Raw genomic sequence first — 24040 nt, 5'->3', positions numbered from 1 at the left:
GGTTGGTTGGTTGGTATCCTAAGGTGACCAACCCTAGCCTCTCCCTTTTCCAGGGATCTGTCCCAGGCATTTGTCAGCATTGGTCTAACTCCAGTCACTGGAGTCTCCATCTCTGCTCACCTCTTCTGTTTCAGTGCCCTATCTCCATCTCTACTGTGTCTGCTCTCCCAAATCTCAGTTCAAGAACTGGGAAGAAATTAGAGACTGCTGGTAGATGGGTCTGAATTCCTCTGAGAAGTTCAGCTTATCCACAACACCCTGCTTGCACAAACACACACTGTTCTGCTGCTGTAGAAGACACATACCCTTTATATATCCAAACAATACTCCAGATTAAAAGTATAAAACAAATAATAATAAAAAATATGTTCACAGTAATTACAAATAGATAATTTAATGTTACTTTTGTGTTCCAACTCATGAGTCTTTCTCTTACAAATTGCCTTCTCTCCTAAAGAAACATTCAGCTTAATTTCACAGTCTTGGCCCAGATACAGCTGCTTCAGTGTATCCCAGAGGTGGATTCTGAACAGTGCTGGTAACAGCTCACCCTCCTTGACTGGGAAGTGAGAAGTAGCTCTTGCTGTTGTTATTCCTTACAGCTGCAAGGCAACTCCAAGTGGCCTTTAATTACTGACAGAAGCTCAATTCCCAGAGGCTAAAGCAAGGAACATCTTTACACCACGCTCACCGTGTCCTTCCAGCCTCAGAGGCTGGATGGCTCTCACAGTGCTGTTTTGCATCTCAGGTGTTTGGTAGGTTCTTTGTACACCTGTGAAACTACTATTTTTAATCAGCAAATCAAAATCAAGGTGCCTGATGGTTTGAACTGTTTATTTGAGCTATAACTGCATCTGAGTAATTTAGCTTGTGAAACCCAATGCAAAATAACATCCACCACAAAAGAATGGTACCACCACAGAAGTGATATTGAACCAAAAAAAAGGGGTCCATCTCCTTTCTCTAGTAAAAAAAAAAAAAAAAGAAACAAAAAACTTAAATGTACCTAAATGTATTCCATATTGTTGAATATCCATTGACAACAACCAATATTGTCTTAACTATACTCTTAATAGAGTGTTAAACAATCCTGACACTCCAGACCTTGGCTGTAGAAACAGGCAAGAACAGGAAATTACAACTTACTCAAGTTTTCATAATTGTTTTCATTTTACATTCATTAGTCCACTACTGCATTACACAGTTGCCAGTCCTGTTTTCTTTTCAATAGCCAGCAATTGGAGCTGTGGGTTTTGAAGCACAGTTGTGTTAAGAACTACACTTCTTTCACTGTTGGTTACTCCCAGTGCTGTGGAATTCCTCAGGATTTTTTGTATTTCTTTTCTAGAATCACTTTGCATGAGGAATGATTCCAGGTGCCTGTCAAACTCTTGCCAAATGAACTCTACATGTGTTGATGGTCAAAAAGACGACCCTTGCCTTTGTGCAGACGCATTAGTAGACAGTGTGGAGGAACTCTGCAACAAAACCTCCAACCCTTGCTCCTCCAACCCTTGCCTCCAAAACGCTACCTGCCTGGGCTCTGCTGGAAACCTCAGCTTCACCTGCAAGTGCCCCGCTGGGTACGATGGCCCCGCCTGTGAACGAGCTGACAGTGAGTGTGACAGCAACCCGTGTGAGCACGGAGGCACCTGCCAAAGCGGCCTGGCGGGGCCCACCTGCCTCTGCAGCGCTGGCTACACGGGCACGCTGTGCGAGAGGGACGTGGACGAGTGCATCTCCGAGCCGTGCCGCAACGGGGCCCTGTGCCGGGACGGCGTGGACCACTACTCCTGCTACTGCGTGCCGGGCTACCAGGGCAAGCACTGCGACCTGGAAGTCAACGAGTGTGCCTCAGACCCCTGCCTGAACGGGGCCACGTGCCTCAACCAGATAGGGCACTATGACTGCATCTGTCCCCTTGGCTTCACGGGTAAGCCCTTTTAATTAAAGCAACTTTTCCTCTAGGTCGTGTGGAACCATCTTAACTCTCATCCCAGGTTCAACTTCCTCACCCACACATGTATTTAGCTGTCACATTCACATTCTCTGAAAAATCCCTTTGCCCGTGATTTTTCTCCTGGGAAGCTGAGAAGCCCCAAAGAAAAAGGAAAAAATTATTATCTCATTTGCTTCTCCTGTGTTGTGCTCACATGAGGAATGTGTTTGGAGATTGCTTACCCACAGGTGATTGTTTCATTGATTTCTGGTGTGAGTTGTTTTGACTCAATGGCCAATCAGTGCCAAGCTGTGTCGAGACTCTGGAAAAAGTCACAAGTTTTCATTATTAGCTTTTTAGCATGGTGTAAGTATCCTTTCTGTATTTTTTAGTATAGTTTAGTATTCTTTAATATAATATAGTATCATAAAATAATAAATTAGCCTTCTGAGAACATGGAGTCAGATTCATCATTCCTTCCTTAGTCAGGGATCCCTGCAAATATAATATTTAGCCATATCTGCATTACCACCTTGCCTTCAGCTTCGGCACTGGTGGCTGTTGGTACATTATGGATAACCACATCACTGTTAACTACTGATACAAGAAAGAGAAGGGTTAAAGAAATCTCACATTCACCAAAATCTACACAGCAGTTTTGTGAACACCAAGCTACGTCAGGGGGCTAGGTGGACTTTGCTTTTAAAATAAACATTCTCAAAATGCTCTCTTCAAAGTGCTGTATCTAGTTGGTTTTTTTTCTGAGGGTCAAAACCTATGTTTCACAGATTTAAAAATTAGATCCAAGTAGACAAATTCTGCTCTAAACTTAGACATTTCACATTAAATTTCTCTCATCTGCCCTTCCCAGAAACAAAGGACTCATTTGCAACTAGAACATTATGTAAGTTACATGGACAAGTGTTATGTTCCCAAACTGCCCATTTTTTGATAATCCCATTTTATGTAGCTCCATTTTTAAGGTACAGGTGTGATTTTTCTTCCCTACATCCTCTACTGGAAAGCATATAATTCTTGTTGGAAGACAGCTCCCTTCAAATTTCAATGCTGTATTCAGGGCTAGGACTGTGAAAGGTAGCACACTGAATCATTAAAAGGAGAAAAGGGGAGGCATTTTAGTGATAGACTGCCAGTCAGGTAAGCAAAGGAAAAGAAACAGTCATACAGCAAAAAGGGGAGAAAAAACAGCTATTGCTTCAAGTGATTCAAATGAATAAGAAATAAGAGATGTGGTTTACAGCTCCATCCCCAAATCCCCATGCAGGAGGGGAAGTCAGAGGTAAAAAGCAGCTTTCCTGTGTCTAACACAGCACTCGTTGGAAGGCAGCCCTTGGTTAATATCCCTTATGAGCACAGAGAATGTTATTTGAAGGAAGCTTGTTACCTTCCTGCCACCCCGCTGCTGCCAGGGGGTGTCAGAGCCCGGGCCAGCTGAGGAGAAAACTACACAACTGAGGGAAAGCCAAAGAGCAGGAGGAAGGAAAAACCTATTAACAACCAGCATGGTTACTCTGCAATGATCACACTCAGCCCAGACCGCCTGTTGTATTCAGGAAACTGTATTTGTTTAACTGGCGCTGTTAGTGGGGTCCAGGCCTGGATCCACAGCCCAGAAACTTGGTTTGAAAGAGTTGGAATATACACCTTAGAGACAAAGGGAGAGAAAACATAATGAAATAGTAAAGCCCAAACAAAAAGAAATAAAAATTTAGGTCAACACAAACTGCTGATGGAAACTCACTCTGCTGGAGTCGCTCCACTTTCATCATGAAATTCTGCTGTTTCCCAAGCTGATGCTCTTTTCTCTCACCAAAAAAAGTCACCAAAGCTCCACACTTTGCACAAGCAGAGTAAAGAAATGAGGAGAGAACCAAGGAAGGAGCAGAGGTCTAAAATACACAGCAGAAGGGGCTGTAGTGTTTTGATATACAGCTCCGACACTGCTTCCAGCAGCAAAAGAGACTAACCATAGGAATTCTATAGAGGAGTAGCACACCATTCCTCCAGCAGTAAAACATCAGCTTTAAAAAGCTGCTTAACAAAATGATTTATCAGAAGCATTCTTTTTTGTTGTTTTTTTGCACCTTGCTGTGAGTTGTGCTAAATGCACAAGCCAGAGGGATTACAGGATGAAAGCCTTGAGGTGTCCCCAGCGGTAATAAAATCCCTCATTTACCCCATCAGGGGATCTTGCCAACCATTATTATCCTGGCCTGACACCATGAATTACTGTGGGAAGTCATCCAGCCTCATCTCATTTCCCTAAGATGTGAAAACAGGTTGTATCTCTTGATATGCAGGTAAAGAAGGTATAGTAAATCTATAGCTGCAATGCTAACCAAATGCATGAGTTACTGGCTGCTGTTGCTACTTGTTTCATAGACTACGACTGCTATTTTGTGTGATTGGTATGCTGCAGCACTTCTTAAAATAGCTGAGAAATGTCACACATAATTCTTACACAAATGGAAGAGGTTAGAATGCACCAAGAGCCAAAGACTGGAAAATTCAGCATGAAATCTGCAGTTTCTATGATAATGTTCTGCATGTGTGAAATTATTTACAAGACATGTGTCACACAGCTGTTAAATAATGAAGTTCAATTGGTTTGTTGAAGTTTTGCTGGCTACCCTAATCAATTGCATTTTCTCCTCCATTGGACTAATTGCACTTGCTTTTAATTCACCCCAACAGAGCATGGTGTAAGAGCCTGTTATTACCCACAGTTACGTGCATTAATTACCTTGCTGAAGCCAGTCCTCTATTGCCAGTGAACATTCCAGTGTGAACTCTCAGGAGTGCAGGGCAGTTCCAAAACCCATTCTCAGTCTAAGCAAGAGAAAGCATTTCAGTGGCAGACAAAGTAGGTGCAGGGAACTGGATTTCTTCTTTGTGCAATACCTTTTACGATGAGGTAACCATCGCTGCGATGACGTCTGTAGAATTTGAGGAAATTATTCCTGATAGATCTCCAAGCCTTCATTCAGTATTCTCATCAATAATGTATGCGCTATACAAATATTAAGAATAGATGCATCATAAATAAGTCTTAGGCACTTAAAGGCAAGCAAAAGCACAGCAGCTCTACCATGGGATGGAAAAACCTCAAATAGAGATCTCACTTCCCAACAAGCTCATGTCTCTGTCATTGTGGATGCAATAGCAAGCCACACAGTCTATCCAACAGCAACTGCCAGCAGTGCAAAGCCTCTTTCCTTCCCCAGCTTTCCAGTTTCAAACCAGCACTCCCCACCCTGTGTCCTTGCCAGCCCAGGTATTCAGCTCTCCTGAGACACCCAAGCTCAAAAGGGACAAGCCTTGACCAAAGAAACACAACTTCTCCCTCTGTCCATTTTTTGATGTAACTTTCTTCCTGTCGCTTCAAGCCTGGTGCCAGTAAATTACCCATGTGACACTGTCCATCCAAATAATGGCACACAAGACTACTTTATACAGAATGAGGAATTTGGGGACAGCCCTCTGGACCTGCTGGACCTGAGTACAGCATGCAGGAGAGCAGAAAGGGTGACCTGGTTACCAATTTCCAGCCATATTAACAAAGTACAGGTCCTCACGGAAGTACACTGAGCCTGCAAACCCCTAGTATCTTTGAGCAGAAAGTGATTTTACACTCTATCTTTAGGCATGCATGTTTGAAAACATTGGCTTTGTGTCCTTCATCCTCACTTGTGTTTACTTTTTATTGAAAGTACTACTGGGGCTGTAGAAAGAAGTGCACAGTAGGACTCAGTGGACAAGCAAGCAGTATAAGAAACAACGCTGGTTCTTCAGAGAAACCGCAAAAGTTATGAATGTGACTTCTCCTCACCTTCCCAGCATTTCAATTCAAGCCATTTGTGTGGTTTGGTACATGCAGGGATGCTCAGCCTGCTCCAGGACACCTAGGGTGCCTCTGCTCGTGATGGTGCAGCCCTGTGCAATAACTGCAGCGGGGCTCCTTGGCGCTCTCCTTCCTGCCTGGCATATGATATTTGGCATACAGCATATTTAAGACAGAATGTTAGACTGAGGTGAAAATGCAGATCTAATCTTTTCATCTCTCTTCTACACATCTAAGAAAGCCTGACAGCAGACTCAGCGGAGGCTAGGAAGGGATTCCCCCTGTCTGCATGGCAGACCGCATTGGCTGGATGCATTATACAGGGAGAAGTTTTCTTCTGAGGCAACATTGCCGAAGGCAGGTTACTGGGCTTGATAGATTAAAGACATGAACCAAAACAACAACGCTATGTTCTCATGTTAATTGTCAGGCTGTTCTCAGGCCTGTAGTTTTAAATTTGGCTGAGCTGAGGATCAGTTGAACAGGGCTTGTTTTGTCACATGATTTTTAGTGTTCGCAGTAAGCTGTTAACAAGCTCTGGCAGATTTACGGTCACTAGACACACTTCTGCAAACACATTGTTTATAATTACAGTGAATTCACAGGGCAATGACCACAGAGGGACTGCTTGCTATATCTGGCTGTAATGTACATTACCATAAAGCCGTCAGAGAGCGTTCCTGGGCCGGGCTCTCATGGCAGGCTCCCGCTGAAAGTAGTGGTTAGCTGAGCAGTGAACCTTGAACTGGGGGCATGCCACTGGCAGCTTCCCCATCCACTATGTGGTCTCAAGGAACTATTTCTCAACTGCTGAATATAGGAACTTGCACTTTAATGTTTAAAGATAATGAAAAATAGTTATGAGTCAACATCTGCAATTTTTGGGTTGGCATTTTAAGATCTTTCCCGGTACTTATCCATAGTACAGATTTATTCTTTTAAAACAAAGATGCTCACAAGCATCAAAATAAATTATTCATGAAGTGACAGTGCTAAATACTATCAATCTCTGTGTTTTAAGAAAGATGCTCAAAGTTATAATGTATAATTTCACAGCAGTACAGAGCTGACAAAAGGAGCATAAATAAAGAATTAGATATGAGCTCCTAAATAAGTTGCAAGAGTGATACCTGTCATCAAACATGCCTGTTCCCTCTGTTGAAAGTCTACCCTATCATCTTGTACTGAAAACTTCACTTTTACAAAAAGTGGAAAAAAAAATAACCCATTCTCAGGGCTGCAGTTTTTCTTTCAAGTAGGAAATTCCCCTGTAAACTTTTCAATACTGTGGCTACTTCGACAAGCCAAATAAAAAAAAAGAAATTAGCTTCAAAGCAGCTTCTTCATTATAATTTGCCACTTTGCATCTGTTTTGTGGCTGATACTGCAGCTGCTAAAAAACACGACTTGGCAGTTGAATAATATTTGAAAATATTACTGTATTGCTCCAAACATGAAGTAAGTGCACAAGCATACAAACCCCTGAAATAATCAAAGCTGCAAGGTATTAGTTATTAAATTTTCTTAGTGTCTCCTGGTCTGTGCTAGAGATAAGAAAAATGAGTGTACATTTAACCTGCCAACTATCACAAATAGCTGTGAAATCATGTGAGAACTGATTTTTTTCTAGCAGTTATCTCTGAAAAGCAGCTCCAAGATTCTGACCTGCTGCAAACATGGCACCACAGATCCATTTTTACTTGCATGTTGATAAGCCTTAAAAAAAAAATTAAGCAATAATCCACTGCTAAACAAAACATTTCCCAATGAGTTAAAAAAACTGAATTGTCCATTTAAATGGACAATTTTAAATGGACTCTTATGAGATCAATAAACTGCTGGTCTTCTATATTCTGTAAATAGGATAGTAGCATTGTTTGAATAAACTGAAAATTAGTTTGTCCTGTCTCCAAGTTCAAGCTAACAGGAAAAGTTATTTTACCTATTCTTGTGAAAACAACTGGCTTGTTCTTTTGTAAATTCTGCCAAATCTTGAAAACACTAGTTGTGCAAAGCACATTGAGGAGGAAGCCTTTAAAAACCAGGCAACTGCATAAAGGAAAAAAAAATATTATGTGACTATTGTACTTCAGCCAATTCTTGCTGAGATTTCCAAAGCTGTCTCCTAAGCCTGGGGTTTATTTTCTCTGCTTTTGAAGGTACGAACTGTGAGGTGGAAATTGATGAGTGCTTGTCCCAGCCTTGCCTGAATGGGGGGACCTGCCACGATTCCTTGGGGAGCTTCTCCTGCTCGTGCGCACAGGGCTTCCTCGGGGACCGCTGCGGCACTGACATCGACGAGTGCTCCAGCCAGCCCTGCCTGCACGGGGGACACTGCACGGACGGGGCCAACGGGTAGGTGTGCCAGCCCTGGGCAGGGCTCAGCCAGGTGCCCCAGCAGGTAGGTGTGCCAGCCCTGGGCAGGGCTCAGCCAGGTGCCCCAGCAGGTAGGTGTGCCAGCCCTGGGCAGGGCTCAGCCAGGTGCCCCCAGCGGGTAGGTGTGCCAGCCCTGGGCAGGGCTCAGCCAGGTGCCCCCAGCGGGTAGGTGTGCCAGCCCTGGGCACGGCTCAGCCAGGTGCCCCAGCGGGTAGGTGTGCCAGCCCTGGGCAGGGCTCAGCCAGGCGCTCCTGGGATGCCTCTGCAGATGGGAACACTATGGGAGCCTGCCTGGCCTGGTAGCTCATTTCCTTCCACATTCTAGACTTCACTCCTTGGTCCTGCACTAATTTCAGTTTTGATTTGAAAACGATCAAAGAGTGCCAGTCCAGTGTCAGAGCCAATAGGACAACAAAATATTCATGGCAAAGACTGACCAAGAAGTGTATTTTTCATATTTGCACTTCAGATATTTACAATGCATTGTTTTTCTGGGTGTTAGTACTGTCATTTAGATATTAATTCTGTTTCTAATGCTTACCAAACTTTAGTTTCCAAGAAACATGTTAGAGTGTATAAGACTGAATTTGCTGGCAGCAGCTGCCCACACTGACAGACAGAAGGACTAGAAGAGAGGCAGAAAAAAACTGTAGTATCTGTAACCATAGTAATAGATATCATTAGGAAATGTGTCAGAAACTTTACAGGTATATAGTACAACAGCTACTTGTCCAAAACAACCTGCAGTCCATGAGCAAAAAAATAACAATAGTAATTAAAAAAAAAAAATAAAAAAAAGAGAGAGCGAATACAAGGCAAAGGAAAAGTAAGATTCTCCCCCTACTCCCTACTGTTACTGGCCCCACACAGAGGTCCAAGCAGAGCTCTGGCATTCACTCACCCATACTGGATTTTCTGGCTCAGCACGAGCTTCCCAAACTGAATACAAATATGTGTGTAAGCTCAGTCTGAAAGTTCCCCAGTGTATTCATGCAGGTGCTCCTCTTGCCAGTAGAGGATTTGTCCTTTATTGTGCATTTTCCAGTTTTTATAAAGCAGATTTGAAGACTTTGGTGCCCCAAAAATCAGTCCAGAAGTCATGTCAGCAAAAGGTGTGCTTCTTGAGTGAAGGGGGTAAGAGATCATATTCTGGGAATGAGTTTTTGTGCAGTGTGGTGACATGGCACCAGCCTTGTGGAGCTTCTTTTCAGCAGCACTGAATGGCTCTGAGCAGGACAAAGCAATTTATTATTTCCAGTGCAGCTAAAGCACGACAGCATTGAGAGGGGTCACCTTGGACCTGAATCACTCAGACCTGTGTGGTAACCTGGGAGCCTTTTGAGGATACATGTGTGAGGTGAGCAACTGGGATGCTCATTCAGGCCAGACTTAATCCTGCTCATTTCTCTCCTGGCTTTTAAATCTGAGGTACATGCAAGACCAATTTTAATTGGCTTGTAATACTGCGGGATATCTGGAGAACAATTGGAGCTCTTTCTGTATTTGTCGTGTGATAGAAAGGAATGGACAACAAAGCAATTCAAAACAGAAAGGTGTCCAGCAACCTCCTTTCTTTTGTGTATTTTTGGGGATAAATGAAGAATTGTGGTATTTAAGCAGGAGTTTTTCTTTTCTGAGTAATGTACAGTACAGCTGAGGCTTTGGTGTCTGCCACCAGCTCTCACAGAAATGTGTACAAGGCAGTGGATTTAGCACAAAAAAGCTGTAAATAAAAACATCAAACCAAATTCTCTTACAATTTCAGACTGACCTTCCAGTGATGTTTCATGAATGCAACGAAGTACAAGCTGACCTCTTAAAAAAAGCATTTTCACATAATTAAACATTCTTATTTAAACTCAACAGTTTACAGACTTAGCTGGACTACAAAACCTGGTGTGTCTAGGCATAGAGGATGTCATGCATGACCCATGTCTTTTTTCCATAGGAAATATTTCCAGGAACTCCAATGTCCATAGGAAATTCCATAGGAAAGAATGCCTACATGTATTGCTTTCTGCAGACTGTGAGAACATTAAACAAGAAGTCAAAAAAAAATCTAGGTAGGGTATCTAAATTATCACTCTTACTATAAAAAGCCATCTGCCTGCTCAGCTGTAGCCTGCTCACAAGCAGGGCATCATCCAGAATCCCTGAAGGTCAAGAGCAATGTCAAATGCTAAAAGATATCCAAGAAAAAGGCACACAGGTGGGGCTGCACATTAAGCAGTTCTGGATATTCCTCCCTGCTCCATGATTCTGAACCAAAGGGAAAAGCAGCTGGGACACAGGCAGAAAAAAAAGCTTTCACCAAAGCTGAACAGCACCACACTGAAGGTGCATGGCAGAAATGTGTGAAAAATTCAGCAGAAGACTTCAGGTCTGAGAACATACCTCAGAATGAAATTTACTTTTCTGATTCACATCTTCCTCATTACTTTTTATATCTGAAATTCAAATGCCACCTGGTCTAAGTAATCTCTGGTTTTGATTTAGGAATAATCCATACACCAGTAATAAACTGGCCGGCCAGAAGTTTCTGCTTATGCACACACTTAAACAGTGTAGTAAAAAGTTTACACTTTTTGGTCTGTTAGACTGCAGGAGCCAGTTGTTCTCTGATGTTGCTTTATGTTCAACAATTTCACTTTCTCTTCATATGTTTACTCCAAGTCTAAGACTTGGATATTAAGCACAGAAATTATCAAATAAGTATACTTACATCTTGCTCAGCAAGATGCCCTAGGAATGCAATTGTACAATAAGGATGTATCACTTTAATATAAAAGAAAATAGAAGAAGAAATTTTTGTTTCCTATTATTTTTTTTTAGGTCAAGATCATACAACAAGCCTGCATGGTCAACTTGTATCTTGCAAAAGCCTGTATTTTCATATGACATGTACATGTTAACTTTGTACTTGATGACCAAACAGGAATGATGCTTTTTATAGCACTCAGCTCTCCAGAAAAAAAAAAAAAAGCAAACAAAACTTCCCAGACATTACTGATATCAGCACGTTGCTAATTTCTATATGTACACTAGTTTGTTTACTTATGTTGTAGTCACACTGCTGTCAAAAGGGAGCTGTGTTACTGTTGTTATTGGGACCAAGCAAGCAATTGACATTTTTGTTCTAACCTAACAATAAAAGGCTGGCTTGCAGGAGAAAAAAAAAAAAATCATTTAGTTGAGGAAAAAAAAAATTCCTTCTTTTTCTGCCAATGCAATTTCTACCAGTCCAAGAGGAAGGGATACTAACACACTTACTTTCTCCTCCCTTTTCATTTTGTGAATAATGTTAATCCTACAAAATAAAATTAAAAAAAATAAAGTGTTGTAAATGCCACAAACTTTTTTTTCTCCCAAAACTAAATAAAAGAAGAAGAAAAAAGAAGGATCAGTAATTCTTAGGGCTATGTCAAAACCAACCCACAAGCAGTTCTTTTTCCCCAGATAAAATCACATACTTCAGGGAAGAGCTCATTGTTGGTTCCCAATTTCTGCGGTTTCTCCTAAAGCACCAGATGGTGGTCTCAAGCTGGACTCGACCCTGGAAGCCGCGAGCCAAGGCTACACAAGAAGCCTGTACATGTTTGGGAACAAAGCCCAGATCTCTTGACTTCCAGCCTGAGTGAACATTGCATTCTGTGTTGCAGGTACAGCTGCAACTGCACCGGGACTGGATTTATGGGCGTGCACTGCGAGACCCGCACTCCCTTGTGTTGGTCACAACCATGCTACAACAACGCCACTTGTGAGGACCATGCTGACAATTACACGTGCCACTGTTGGCCAGGTAAGCTCCAAGTTCTCCTATGCATGTTCCTTGAGTAGTAGTAGAGACTCTTCCCTTCCCCCCCCCCCCCCCCCCCCCCCCCCCCCCCCGATATAATAAAATAATAAAATTTACATAAAAAATATAATAAACTTACCCTTTGGGTAAGTTGCTTGCTTTTCCAGCTGAGAATTGATTCTCCTGTGCAGCTGAAGTGGGCAAAAGAAAAGGCACCGGCATTATGGTGCCAAGACAGGAGATAAGTCAAAGCTGGGAGCCATCTCCCAGTTACTTAATCCTTCAAACTGTGTCACCTGCATCACTGCTGCAGCTGATGCTGGTTTTAGTCTTTACTAACCCATCTTTTAAACCAGTGTAAAAAATTCTGCCTGGCAGTGGCAGTGAAACCCACAGGCTGTGTTCTCTACCAGCTGTTTGCAAACTGGCCTCACACCCCGGTAGGGACACAGACCCTGTGCTCTTGAGACCACACAACTCTATCAGCACACAGACTACAAGAAGCCTCTCTAAGGAGTTTGTCTGTGAGTTCACTGAGGATGCAGAAGCACAGACAGCACTATGAGCCTTGAATACCTCAGTGCTGTTGCACTACACGAGTCTTGGTGCAACAAATAAGGAAAAATTAGGCAGAGCCCTTCACATTTTCCAGAATTCAGGGATCATTGCAGCACTTCAACCTCCAGATGAAACACTTTAAAAACACCGAATTATTTATACTCCCTACCCTCCTCTGCTTTCCCATAACCTGAGAGTGTATTACACCACAATGCAGTGCCTTATTACCCACACAAATCTTCAGGTTACTGCCTAAAAAAAGACCCAAACAAATCCTTTATGGCACAGCTCAGCTCACTGATGTGGAGTAGCCACAGCAATGTCCTGCTGCCAAGCCCTGGCAGGGAGCTGCAAGCGAACACTCGCAGCTGCAAGGAGCTGAGGCAAATTGAAGCCATGTGCAGTGCTATTCCCAGGGTATATTTTGGGTCTGGAAGAGAAGAACAGCGCACGGAATGACAGAACTGTAGAACAGTTTGGGTTGCAAGGGACCTTAAAGACCATCTAGCCTTCCTGCTCCTAAAAGGCACCGACAAGAAATATGGAGAGGGAATGTGGTGACACGACCAGGGGAAACGGCTCTAAACTGAGAGTAGGTTTAAATTAGATATTAGGAAAAAATTCTTCCCTGTGAGGGTGGTGAGGCCCTGGCACAGGCTGCCCAGAGAAGCTGCGGCCGCCCCATCCCTGGCAGTGCTGAAGGCCAGGCTGGAGGGAGCTCTGAGCACGCTGCCCTGGCGGGATGCGGGGTTGGAGCCCCAGTGTCCCAGCCCTGACACCGTGGCCGTGTCTCCGCAGGCTACGCGGGCTCCCGCTGCGAGGAGGACATCGCTGAGTGCCGCAGCAGCCCCTGCCTCTCCGGCGCCGACTGCCTGGAGCGCTCCTGGGCCGGCCTCTACGGGCTCGTCCCAGGGCTGCCGCCGGCCTTCCGCTACGACCGGGCCGAGGGCTACATCTGCCGCTGCCCGCCGGGCTTCGCCGGTAAGGGCCGGGACCGGGACCGGGACCGGGGGGGGAGTCCCGCCGGGCAGGGCCCAGCGCGGCCCAGCGGGGCGGCACCGCTCCACCGCCCGCGGCAAAACAACCAACACTCGTGTGCACAGCTCTGTCCTTCAGGGCAAAAAGAGCCGAATGTACAGCTAGCTCTGATCCTGCCAGAGATGCGTCCAGACCTGCCTTGTTTCCACCGCAGGCAGCACTATCTAGCCCAGCCGCAAACCGCTCGGGTTTGGATTGTGGGCTTCTGGGGCTGCACTACTGTTCTACCTCCACCCGCTTGTCCCTTCTGAAGGAAAAAAATAATTAATGGCTATATTAATTTAATCAGCCTTCAGTTTCTCATTCCATTCATCTCCCGAGAAGCTTATAAACTTTGTCACGTGAAATGTATGACTGCTGTCTCCAACATAACAAGTACAAAAGCTTACGGAACCACAGCTTTCGCTCTGAACCCTCTACTTATTTTTCTTCAAAGTGTCATCGAGACTTGTTTTTGTTCCAGCCCTTCCCCTTAACTGTCCTTCCCTATCCTGTCACTAAGTGTTGCTGTTGTTCTTTTGTTCTGCTAAGAAACCAGTCTCAGGCTTCCACCCAGGCTTTCTCCCAGGCTGTCCCAAGCAGCCTGACCTCTTCCCACGCCGCTGCTTTCTCTTCTCCTCCTGTCAGGGATGTCCAGATCTTCAGTTTCTTTTCCTTCTGTCTCGTCCTAATGTGAAAATGTCTAAGCTCTGTGAGAGAAACAGAAAGGTGCATTTGTTGATTAACCATCCTTTGTCCTCTCATTTCCATAATAATTGCCTTCACCTGGCTTGTTTGCCTGATTTGGGTCATGATTCTATGGGTTTTTTCATAACTCTTAACTGGTCTGAAAAAAGGTGTGTCAGAATGTATGTAAATATATCGATCTTGAATCAATTTTCAAGCTGTAATCTCACCATGCACAGTGCAGGACTCTCCAAAACATGAGGGAGAGACAGTATAGGAGACCCTGAAATTTCTCCTGACTCAGTATCCAGATTATATTAAATTTTTAAAAACCATAAGTAAGTTTAGTTACATACATACCTGTTGGATGCTATCTACATAGCTTTCATGAGGAAAAAAAAAAAAGCAAACTAAAATAGTTATTCTTACTAAACAGTTTGCTCACACTTTGGCAGGAAGAACATAATCTTTAACAGGACCCTTTTTAGCAGTAGCACTGTCCATTTCTCTCTGATCTTTCTCCTTCTCCCAGGTAGCCTAAAAATAAAAAGTGCTCAAAATGAGCCTCAGCCTCTTTTTGCCAGATGCTTCAGCACAAAAAGCCTTTAGGCAGGACTAGAAGTGTTCACCTCTGATCTGGACAAGCAATTTCTCCAATTATAGGCAAATGATAAATAAGCCCCTAGTTTTAAATTAGAATTAAAGAAGATTTAGGATTAGAGTTGATAGCAGTAGTGTGATTCAAGGTAGCAGGTGAGTCCTTGATCAGGGCCATTTACAATATGGTGTTTATCTAATGGAGATGAACTAACAGCCACCTGGAAAAAAGGTCAGGTCCTTTCATCTGGATATTTCACTGACACCCCAAATCCTACATTTCTGCAGCTGTAACTCAGGAGTTTTTCCAGCCTTAACACCTGAATTGTTGTATGTGCTTCAGATATAACCCCTCAGATTCATATTGCAACAGGACAGAGATTTTATTTAATAAACCACATTCAGTTTATTATGCCTCTGTCCTCAGTAAAGCACTCATAATTACATTATAATCATACTTCACCAAAGCAGGCTATATGCAGAAATAATAACCCACATACCCTGCATTGCAAGGGCCTGATCCAAAAGCCATTGAAATCAGTGGAAAGATCTAATCAAACTGAGGATTGCTGTCAATATGTAACAAGCATCTTCGAACTTACTGGATAAGATTACAAACAAATTAGCGTAACTGAACTGAAAAACTGAGAATATCCACCTTTTGGACTACAGTTTTAAATCTAAGGGCAGGAGATAATGGAACTTAAACACATGTCTATGTCAGGTTAAAATACTTCCCTCACAAACTGGGAGAAAGGAATACATATTACCTGGTAGTATCTTGTTACAGATAATGATTTTTCAGGGGACTTGAAAAATAGTCAGTAGTCCTACTGAAAGTCTTAAAAGGATCAAATCTGCAACCAAAATAATTTAGACAATTTGATTCTTAAAAATAAATCCATAAATCACAGTCTGGAGACTTTATCCCAGCTAGAAACTCTTTGAGGACATTAGATATTCCTTAGCCAGATCTAAGACAGAAAATTTTAGCACAGCTTCTACAAAGGGTTAAACTTCTGTTCCCTTTTAAATCAGTGTTTGTGGATACTCAGATTTCAAGAGGTCTCAGTACTTCTGCAGTAGCAAGCCCTAGCTTTTTTTATATTACCTTGGCATGCTGGCCCCCTAGCACAACAGTACTTCTAATAAATTGGGCTTTCATTTAAAGGTCTTGTGATTTGTTGCTGCGAGGTAAAGGCAATAGTTACCCTAAAACTGTGTCCTGTCATACTGTGGATATATTGTATTGCTCTAGCACTGCACCTTTGTTAAAAAGGCTGTTATTTGAAAGGTTAAACTTTTCACTCCACTCATGAAAACCTGTGAGAAAGGAGAAAGGCAGAGCTATGGATTTGGTAGTGACTCATTTCACCAGGTTGTAATAAACTTAACACCATGTCAAAATTAGAGAGCTCCTGAACTTGCAAGGTCTACCAAGTGACACATTCCAGAGTGGAGCGGAGCCCGAGGAGCGGAGAGTGTGCCAGGCAGGCAGGTCCTGCTCCTGTGCCTAAGGAGCTCTGCTGCCCACTGTCCCCAGGCAGGGGGACAGTGCTGGGAGCAGGGATGAAGTGTATGAATTTTCCTTCAGCTCAGTGAGGATGGGAGCAGCAGAGCCCACTCCCCTGGCTGCAGGCAGGGTGCCTGCTGTCACTCACGAGTGCTGGCTGCTGAGGGCCTGGCTACTGCTGCTGTCTTGTTATCTGCTGTGTGCCAGCTGTGCCACCAGCACTGCTGCTTGCTTTGGCATCAGGAATTCTTAAATGGTTTTTGGCCTTTTCGTTTGTCTTGTTTTCTGTTTTTCCCTTTTAAATTTCCTTGGCCCTTTTCCCAGCCTGTTGGACTACTGCAAGAGAAAATTATATGATCAGACTAGTGTCGTATGCATATTGAATTCCTGCCATATGCATGGGGGAAAGAAACAGTCTCCCAGAGCCAGAAGATGAGGCAGATAAATGGCCAGTATGGGAGACTGCTGAACACTCAGCTAAGTAAAGAAAACCTCAGGCCAGACCCTGAACTGGGAACAACACGGGACCAGTACTTAGAAACTGAATTATTTGGGCTCTCATTCTGCACTTAAGGCAGGGTGACAGAACCACAGAGCACACAGAGCTTCCATCTCCCTGCATGTCTGTAGGTGCTGCTGTGGGCAGAGCACCACCAGACAGCAGGGCAGACCGAGCCAGCCATCCTCCTCTCCCCTGGCCTCTGACAGTGTGGGACAGACATAAATATTATTTATGGGTAGTGAGTAGGACCATAGACACAGTACCACTCATTTGGGATGCTTAGAATACAGACATATATTTTTATAACTATAAAAATAATTCTGCATCATCTTTATTTTTTAAACCTTAACCGTCAGCACAATGATCACACAGCTGCCATCCTCAGCTACATAAAGCAATATGACTTACAAAAATTAAATCAAGCAGATGAATAATAAAGACCTCATCTCCAAAATCCAAATTTTTTATTTTCATTTATTTCCTTATCTGTCCTTCAGCTGTTCACACCATGGTAGTTAATCATTCCTCCATTATACCAGGTTAATTCATTTTATGTCATGGCCTGTCATCACAGTTTAAAAGGTTATTTTCTCTTGATTCCAAGACTCTAGAATAAGACAAAGTTGATCAAGGAAAGAATGAGGATAAAAAAAGAAGAAAATACAGAGAGAAAAAGCAATTTGAAAGTTAAGAAGCTTTCAAGAACACCACTCCTCTTTTCAGTGGGACTCAGGCTTCTCCCTCAGGCAAGACAGGCACTCAAAATCAACAGGTCCAGAGGTACTGTTGGCTAATTATTATTCCCATACAAGCAAACTTTCAAGAAAGAAAATGTCAATACCATAAAATATCCATCAAAATTAGCTGGTTTAAGGAAAAATTCCAAGTACATTTGTGTGCACTACACAGATGAATTCCTGAAAAAATAGAATTAAGGCTTGAGATCTCTCTCTCTTTCTGGACTTTGTGCCGCTGTGGAACCACAGAGAGGCTGTAATTGGCCTGCGAACACATTTCTTCCCTGCCCAAACTGCATTGACAGTCAGTATAGGATCTCTTTTTCACTGTTGGACTGCTGTGAGATGTTCCCTTACAAAACCAGCTTGGTGGTGTTGGGCAGATGTGCAACACAACATGAAAAATGTGGCTGTTCTCTGAGCATGGCAGTTACTGCTTTCCTGGACAGATTCCTACAGCTCTGCCCCATCTCTGTCCCACCTTTCTGATCTCCACATGTCCCTGGGTTCAGAAGCACAGGTGAAGGAGGAGGAGAAGCTCCTGTCTGTGCTCCCAGCCAGTCTCCAGCGGCTCCAGCACTCCATGGGCATGGGCTGGACCAACAGAGGATGCCTCAGAGCCTGGCAGGCACCTACTGCCTGTAAAAACCCTACACCAAACAGACAATTAGCACTTTAAAGTGCTTTTCCGACTCTGCTAAAGTCTCTGATCATGAAAGAGCATTTGGACAAGCTTTTAATGATTCTACCCACTAATACTATTTAACATTTCTTCAGTTAGTAGCATCCTGGTAAGGAGATGTCCACATTGTCATGAGAATTGATTCCTTCTCAGTTGGCTCCTCCTCTATTTCTGCCACAGAGTTCTTCCTTGTCTTCTTTTTTCCTAATTTTTGGAAATGATCAGAATATTCTCTTAGAAAGACAAAGTGTGTCCTTTACCACTGGTCCGTGGTGTATTCCAGGGGACAGAAAATGCTTTCAGGCCCCAAGGATGAGGCATGCTCCCTGGCTTCTTGCCTGTCTCTTCATTCACAATCAAACTGCTTTCTTTGCAATAAGCACTAATGATTTGTCACATGCTTAGCTCGCAGACCAAGCACTCTGTTAGTAATCACAGTGTGATTCCTCTTTCTGGATAGCTCTCCAGAAGGAAAGCCAAGGCTGAGCTCACGATTCACACACTCGGTAAGGTAATGGCCATGCAAGGGCAGCAATACCTCAGAACATTGTGGGCAGCACTGAAACTGGGTTGTAGCTGGAAGAATTTATGAATCTGTCATTCCTTTATCAGTTACCATTACAGAACTAGTGGGACGTTTCAATTTCATTTCTGCTGCAGGTAGTGTTCCTCTTGAACAATTTTAAGAAATACCATTTAGTAAAAGAAAGTGTAATTTTTACATTCTTTCACCATATAAATCACCACAGCAACTAAGACTGACTTGTGTTTTTCATGACAGCTCTTTCCTTAACAGCCCATATCTTGAGACACTTTATGAAAGCCTAATAGCTTTTTTTTTTTTGGCAAAAATTAATCTTCTTATGACTTAACTTGCCCCCTGCATGGCAGCAGACTGTGAGAGCTATTGCTTGAAGGCATTGACTCTCCCTGTAATGGTTGCCTAGTGTTTGCCACTGGTCAAAGAATCCTGATTTGGTGGAAGACACTTCAGAAAAGAGTAGCATATGTCCCTAAGTGTTATTAATAACACCTGAAAACATTTCTGTGATTACAATATTCTGCAGCTTGGGTTTCACTCACTAGAATTGGAATGTTTGGGTATTATCTGCACTTCAGAAAAATAGAATGAGGTCCAATAGGATCATAATGAATGACATTACTTGGATGAATAGTGGAATCTCACAGCTCATGAAGGATGTGTTTGTACATCCTTATCAGATCCACTTAACCACAATCAATGTGCTCCAAGTAGAGACTGAAATAGTTTCAGATCCTAGAAACAAACTATGCATCTAGCATGGGCACTGACTATGCAGAGGACTCCTTGTAGTGAAATAAAATTTGGCTTTATTGAGAATTTCAGCTTGTCCCTGTTATTTCTGTTACACAAGGGAAGTTTTTGACAGAAAAGTATTTTTACTGGTAATGTCGCTCTATGTTAAAATTTAGTAAAAGCTGAATCATGATCATTAGGAAATGAGCTTTCAAGCTTTTCATGACAACTCTTCACAGAATTAGCTCCCAAACCTGGTTGGTGGCACTGGGACTGATATTTAGAGCTATGATATACCTGTGTATATTTTTTAATGAGAAATATGTATTACAATCTCTCTCCTTGTTGCAAGTTGCAGCTAGGAATGCAGAGATGTCAGCCATCACTTCTGCATTATTCAGCACCAAAGGAGTGCACAAAGGTCAGATGCTTTGGGTTCGATTTTTTATTTTTAGTTAGAAATATATGATATTCAAACATTAGGAAGCATCTACCATTATTATTTTCAGAACATGTATAGAGCTTTATGCTTCAAAATTTGACAGCTGACCCATCATTACTACAATCTATTTTCTCTAGTTGCACTGATATGTTAAGTTGTATAATGTAGTCCAGTGTGATTGACAGAGCCTGGAAGCAGTGGATATTTTGAATCTGGCACATCTCTCTGTGTTAAACAGTGTTGCACATAAACACTTTTTAGCATGAAAAGCTTTTTCCTTGAAGGGAAGGAGGAGGGGATGAATGTCTTTTAATCCATAAGCTCCCGGATCTTGCAACACACAGACAGATAATGTCCTTAGATTTAATGAATTCATGTGTCCAGTACCTGGAAGAAAATGATTTTAAAAAAAATTAAAAAATAAAGCAGTTGGATATTGTTTGGCATCAAGAATAATGCTTTTTAAACACCTGTTATTTTCCTGACACTCATTCTTGGTGGGTCATTCCATCATATGACTGACTACTTGTTAAATCAAGTCTATCCAGTAAGAATTTTCCTCCTGGGACCTTCTTCAAGCACAGCCTGCTTACCTTTTTGATTTCTTTCTTAAATCTCTGGATAAACCTTTCCTAGCCTTTTTAATTGGCATAACTCATGTATTTATAGCATCTCTGCAATCCAATTTTGCCACCTCTTGACTGAGCTTATGAACCTGCTCAGTTCTGTGTTTCTCTATTGAAGAATCTCTGTGGCCTTTTCATTTCTTTCTTGTCTTTTCCCCAGCCCAGCAGTGCTACACATCTGATGGCACAGGCTACCACTAATGAGAGTTGAATTTAAAGTGTTGTCTAAGTGTTAACCACGCACAAACCAAACCTGTGTGAAATCAAAGGTACTGCACACACCAAACTGACAGCAGAACTTTGCTCATCTCCTTCGGAATTGGGTTGTCCATCTCAGGAGTTATTTTACAGCATATGCTTTTTAGCACTGCTTTGTGTAAGACTGCATTGTTCTGGTCCAGTTACAGGCAAATTGCAAAGTTTAGCAGATGCACAATTTCTGCCCAAACAGAAAGGAACTTTCTTTATGTCTAGACATCCAGCTTTCACTGCTCTGGAGAAAGTGCTTGGCAAGTAGACAGTGAAAAGAAGACCTGTGCTGTAGGAGTAATATATTTTACTTTCTCAATACTTTTTAATTTATGGCATATTTAAGGTCAAATGTCAAGTGATAAACAAAATTACCTGATTTAATAGTTCAGTGTTTTGTTCAACATGATTTCAAAACAAGCCTTAAGAATGTCACCATTGTGAACCCCATTAAAATCCAGTTTATTGGAAATACACTAAATTATACAGCCAAACATTTAAGAGGCATTACTTCTCTTTCCCTACATAACAGAGGAACTCATGAGTGGCATGGGAGAAGTTGGTAGAGTTCAGTCAGGAAAAAGCACATGGGCTGGTAGTTCTGAACCATGTGCATGTAGAATAAATGTGTTTTCACACATATGTGCTAATACACAAAGAAATACAAACATGTGTAAACACATCCATAACAGCTAATTCAGAGTACTTTATTGCTCTGCTTAGAGAAAGCCTTACTAGTTAAAAAGGTCCTCAACTTTCATTTTTGCTATTATGAAGGGTGCAGTTTTCTGGCTGGATTTTTTTGAGGTGAGAATCAAGGATTTGTCTTCATTCCTTTCTGCAAAATTTGCAGCATGCTGGCTAATAAGGAGAGTTGCTGTTGGCTTTCACTACTAAGTAATTATTTTGCATGCCTGGCCTCTGAGAGTGGGAAATGCATGATCTTTGCATGCCAAACCTGAATATGTTCGTTATGTTGACAATATTGACCTATATTGAGATAAAAAAGTATGCAGGCTGCTGTTAAACTGCTATAATATAAATATAAATGATATCATGCTGTTCATCACTTTGTTTACAAACTAAAGTTTTTACACAGCTTATCATAACCTCGTATTACCTTGCTAAAAAAGTATCAGATGCTGGGAAAACATGCAATTTGTTTGGATTGGAATCAGCATTTTGGTACCAGCAGAGCTCTGAGAACCAGGTCTCTGTACCCCTTCTGTACCTGTGAGCCAGCAGAGGGAGTGAGAAATGCTGTCCATGTCCAGCGTCCGTGAGACATTCCTGAGCTCTGCTGTGCCAGGGCTGTCCTTGCAGCCTGATCTGGGAGCTGCTGCTTCCCAAAGACTTTGTGATGACCACTGTTTGCAGCCAGACATGCAGAGTCCACCCAGGGCTGTAAAAGCTATGGAGAAAACAAGCACCATGGTTTTGAGTAGAAAAGAGTTAATTTGATGATCCAAACAGGACTATTCCTAGTTAAAATTTGTTAGCTCGTAGGCTTGGCTTTCACACAAGAACAATAAATTAAGACTTTTACTAATTAGGCCAGTGGTCCTGCTCACAGACTATTGGGCTGAAGGGAGGTACCCAAAAAGAATTTTGCACCCCTTCTTGACAAAAAATAAAGTGTTTGACCCAGGAATTGTGCAATATGTTCATGTTTTCCTCTTTGTACTTAAAATATCAGCAAAGGACTATTTCAGACCCTTACATAAGGTTCCCATAATGCCAGTGCAGGAATGACATCAGTTTTTAAAGCATAAAAGGCACCTCATCTAGGCTCAGAAATGTCAGTAGTAATTACAAACTTTGTTTTCAAGTATAATCAATTCTTTATTTATGGTGTGAAATGTTTTTTACCCTTTTGAACTTTCACCATTCTAAGCCAAGCAATATTGTTGGCATGTTCCTTTAAAAATAATTGCTTCTGGACTGAGAAATTGAATGTCAAGTTCCAAGTTGATGTAAATTAAATGGGTTGCATTAATAGTCTGGCCCGTGGTAGGAGTGAGTGTTTCGATTCTGGGTTTGACTTCAGGACATGACCTCTTGATCACACAGGTCAGCACAGATGGGAAATATTGAAGAGGTACCCCAGGTTGACATGGGGAAGAAAGTGTCTAGAGCTGATGTATCACAAACTGTCTGATCCATTAAACAGAAGCAATGTCAGGCTCCTCAGAGAATAAAGCTTAGTTGTCATAGGTCATTACGCTCTTCAGAAAAAAGAGTTGGAAGGAAAATCACGATGATGGAAATCCTCAGGCCTGTCATGTACACATAATCTTCTAAACCTTCCTGGATTAACACTGCCAAGCCTGCGTACAGGGGAATGGGGTGAGGAACCCTAATATTAACTCCTAGCTTCTACAGTACAATTATGTGTCAGATTTCCCACTTGTGGCTGTTGAAAAGAATTATTTTACAAGATACAGCATCTTGAAATTGAAAGCAGGACATCTGTAGAGCTGAGAGTCACACTTATGTGACCATGTCTTGAGAATTATTCCATCCATGAGAGCAACCACATTCACAAGGTCAGGCAATACACAGTTCTTCAAAGGGAAGGAACAGGTGAATTGGGGTGAAGTTTATATATTATATTTTAATTGAAGGCTATCTCTTGCCTTTAAAACTGGTTTTCCTTTCAACTTCTGAGTAACCCCAGCTCTCTCAGTCTCTCCTCCTAACAGATTTTCCAATTCCTCAACTCTTTCAGGGTGCTTGGCTGGACCTGCTCCAGTATCACTGCTCCTTTTTTGTACCTGGGGAGAGCAGAGCTGGGCTTGGCAGGGTCTCCCTGGTGCTGAGCAGAGGTGAAGAGTTACCTCCTTTGACCTGGTGGCAGCACAGTTCCCAACACAGTATCAGGAATGTGTTGGTCCTTTTTGCTGCCAGGCCCACATCTGCCTCATGCCCAGCTTGCTCAGAGCTGCTTTCCTGCCAGCTGGATGAGCTTTTTGTTCCCAGGTGCAGGACTTGGAGGGAGAATCCCTTCGCAGAATTTCATGTGCTTCCTGATGATTGCCTATCTCCACAGCACAAACTCTCAGGTGCATAAAAAACTCTTTCTAATTTTGTATACACAAATGTACATATATATATATATATATATATATATATATATATATGCAGTTCCCATTTTAATTGTAATAAATAAAAAGATTGCTTT

The 24040-nt window shown here is 42.4% G+C and overlaps 1 protein-coding gene across 1 annotated transcript in view; it reads left to right on the top strand.

Annotated features, from left to right (window-relative positions):
- CRB1 (crumbs cell polarity complex component 1) overlaps window positions 1-24040 on the top strand; it is a 95133-nt gene that overhangs the window by 24263 nt on the left and 46830 nt on the right. The window contains exons 2-5 of the mRNA XM_038144429.1: window positions 1349-1933; window positions 7961-8156; window positions 11837-11976; window positions 13330-13512. Of these exons, the coding sequence (XP_038000357.1) occupies window positions 1349-1933; window positions 7961-8156; window positions 11837-11976; window positions 13330-13512 (1104 nt within the window). The remainder of the gene's footprint in view (window positions 1-1348; window positions 1934-7960; window positions 8157-11836; window positions 11977-13329; window positions 13513-24040) is intronic.

Source organism: Motacilla alba, chromosome 8 (genome assembly GCF_015832195.1).
Source record: "Motacilla alba alba isolate MOTALB_02 chromosome 8, Motacilla_alba_V1.0_pri, whole genome shotgun sequence".
In the NCBI taxonomy this organism is placed as follows: Eukaryota; Metazoa; Chordata; class Aves; order Passeriformes; family Motacillidae; genus Motacilla; species Motacilla alba.
The sequence above is the reverse complement of the archived record's forward strand: the minus strand, read 5'-3'. Positions and strand labels throughout refer to the sequence as shown.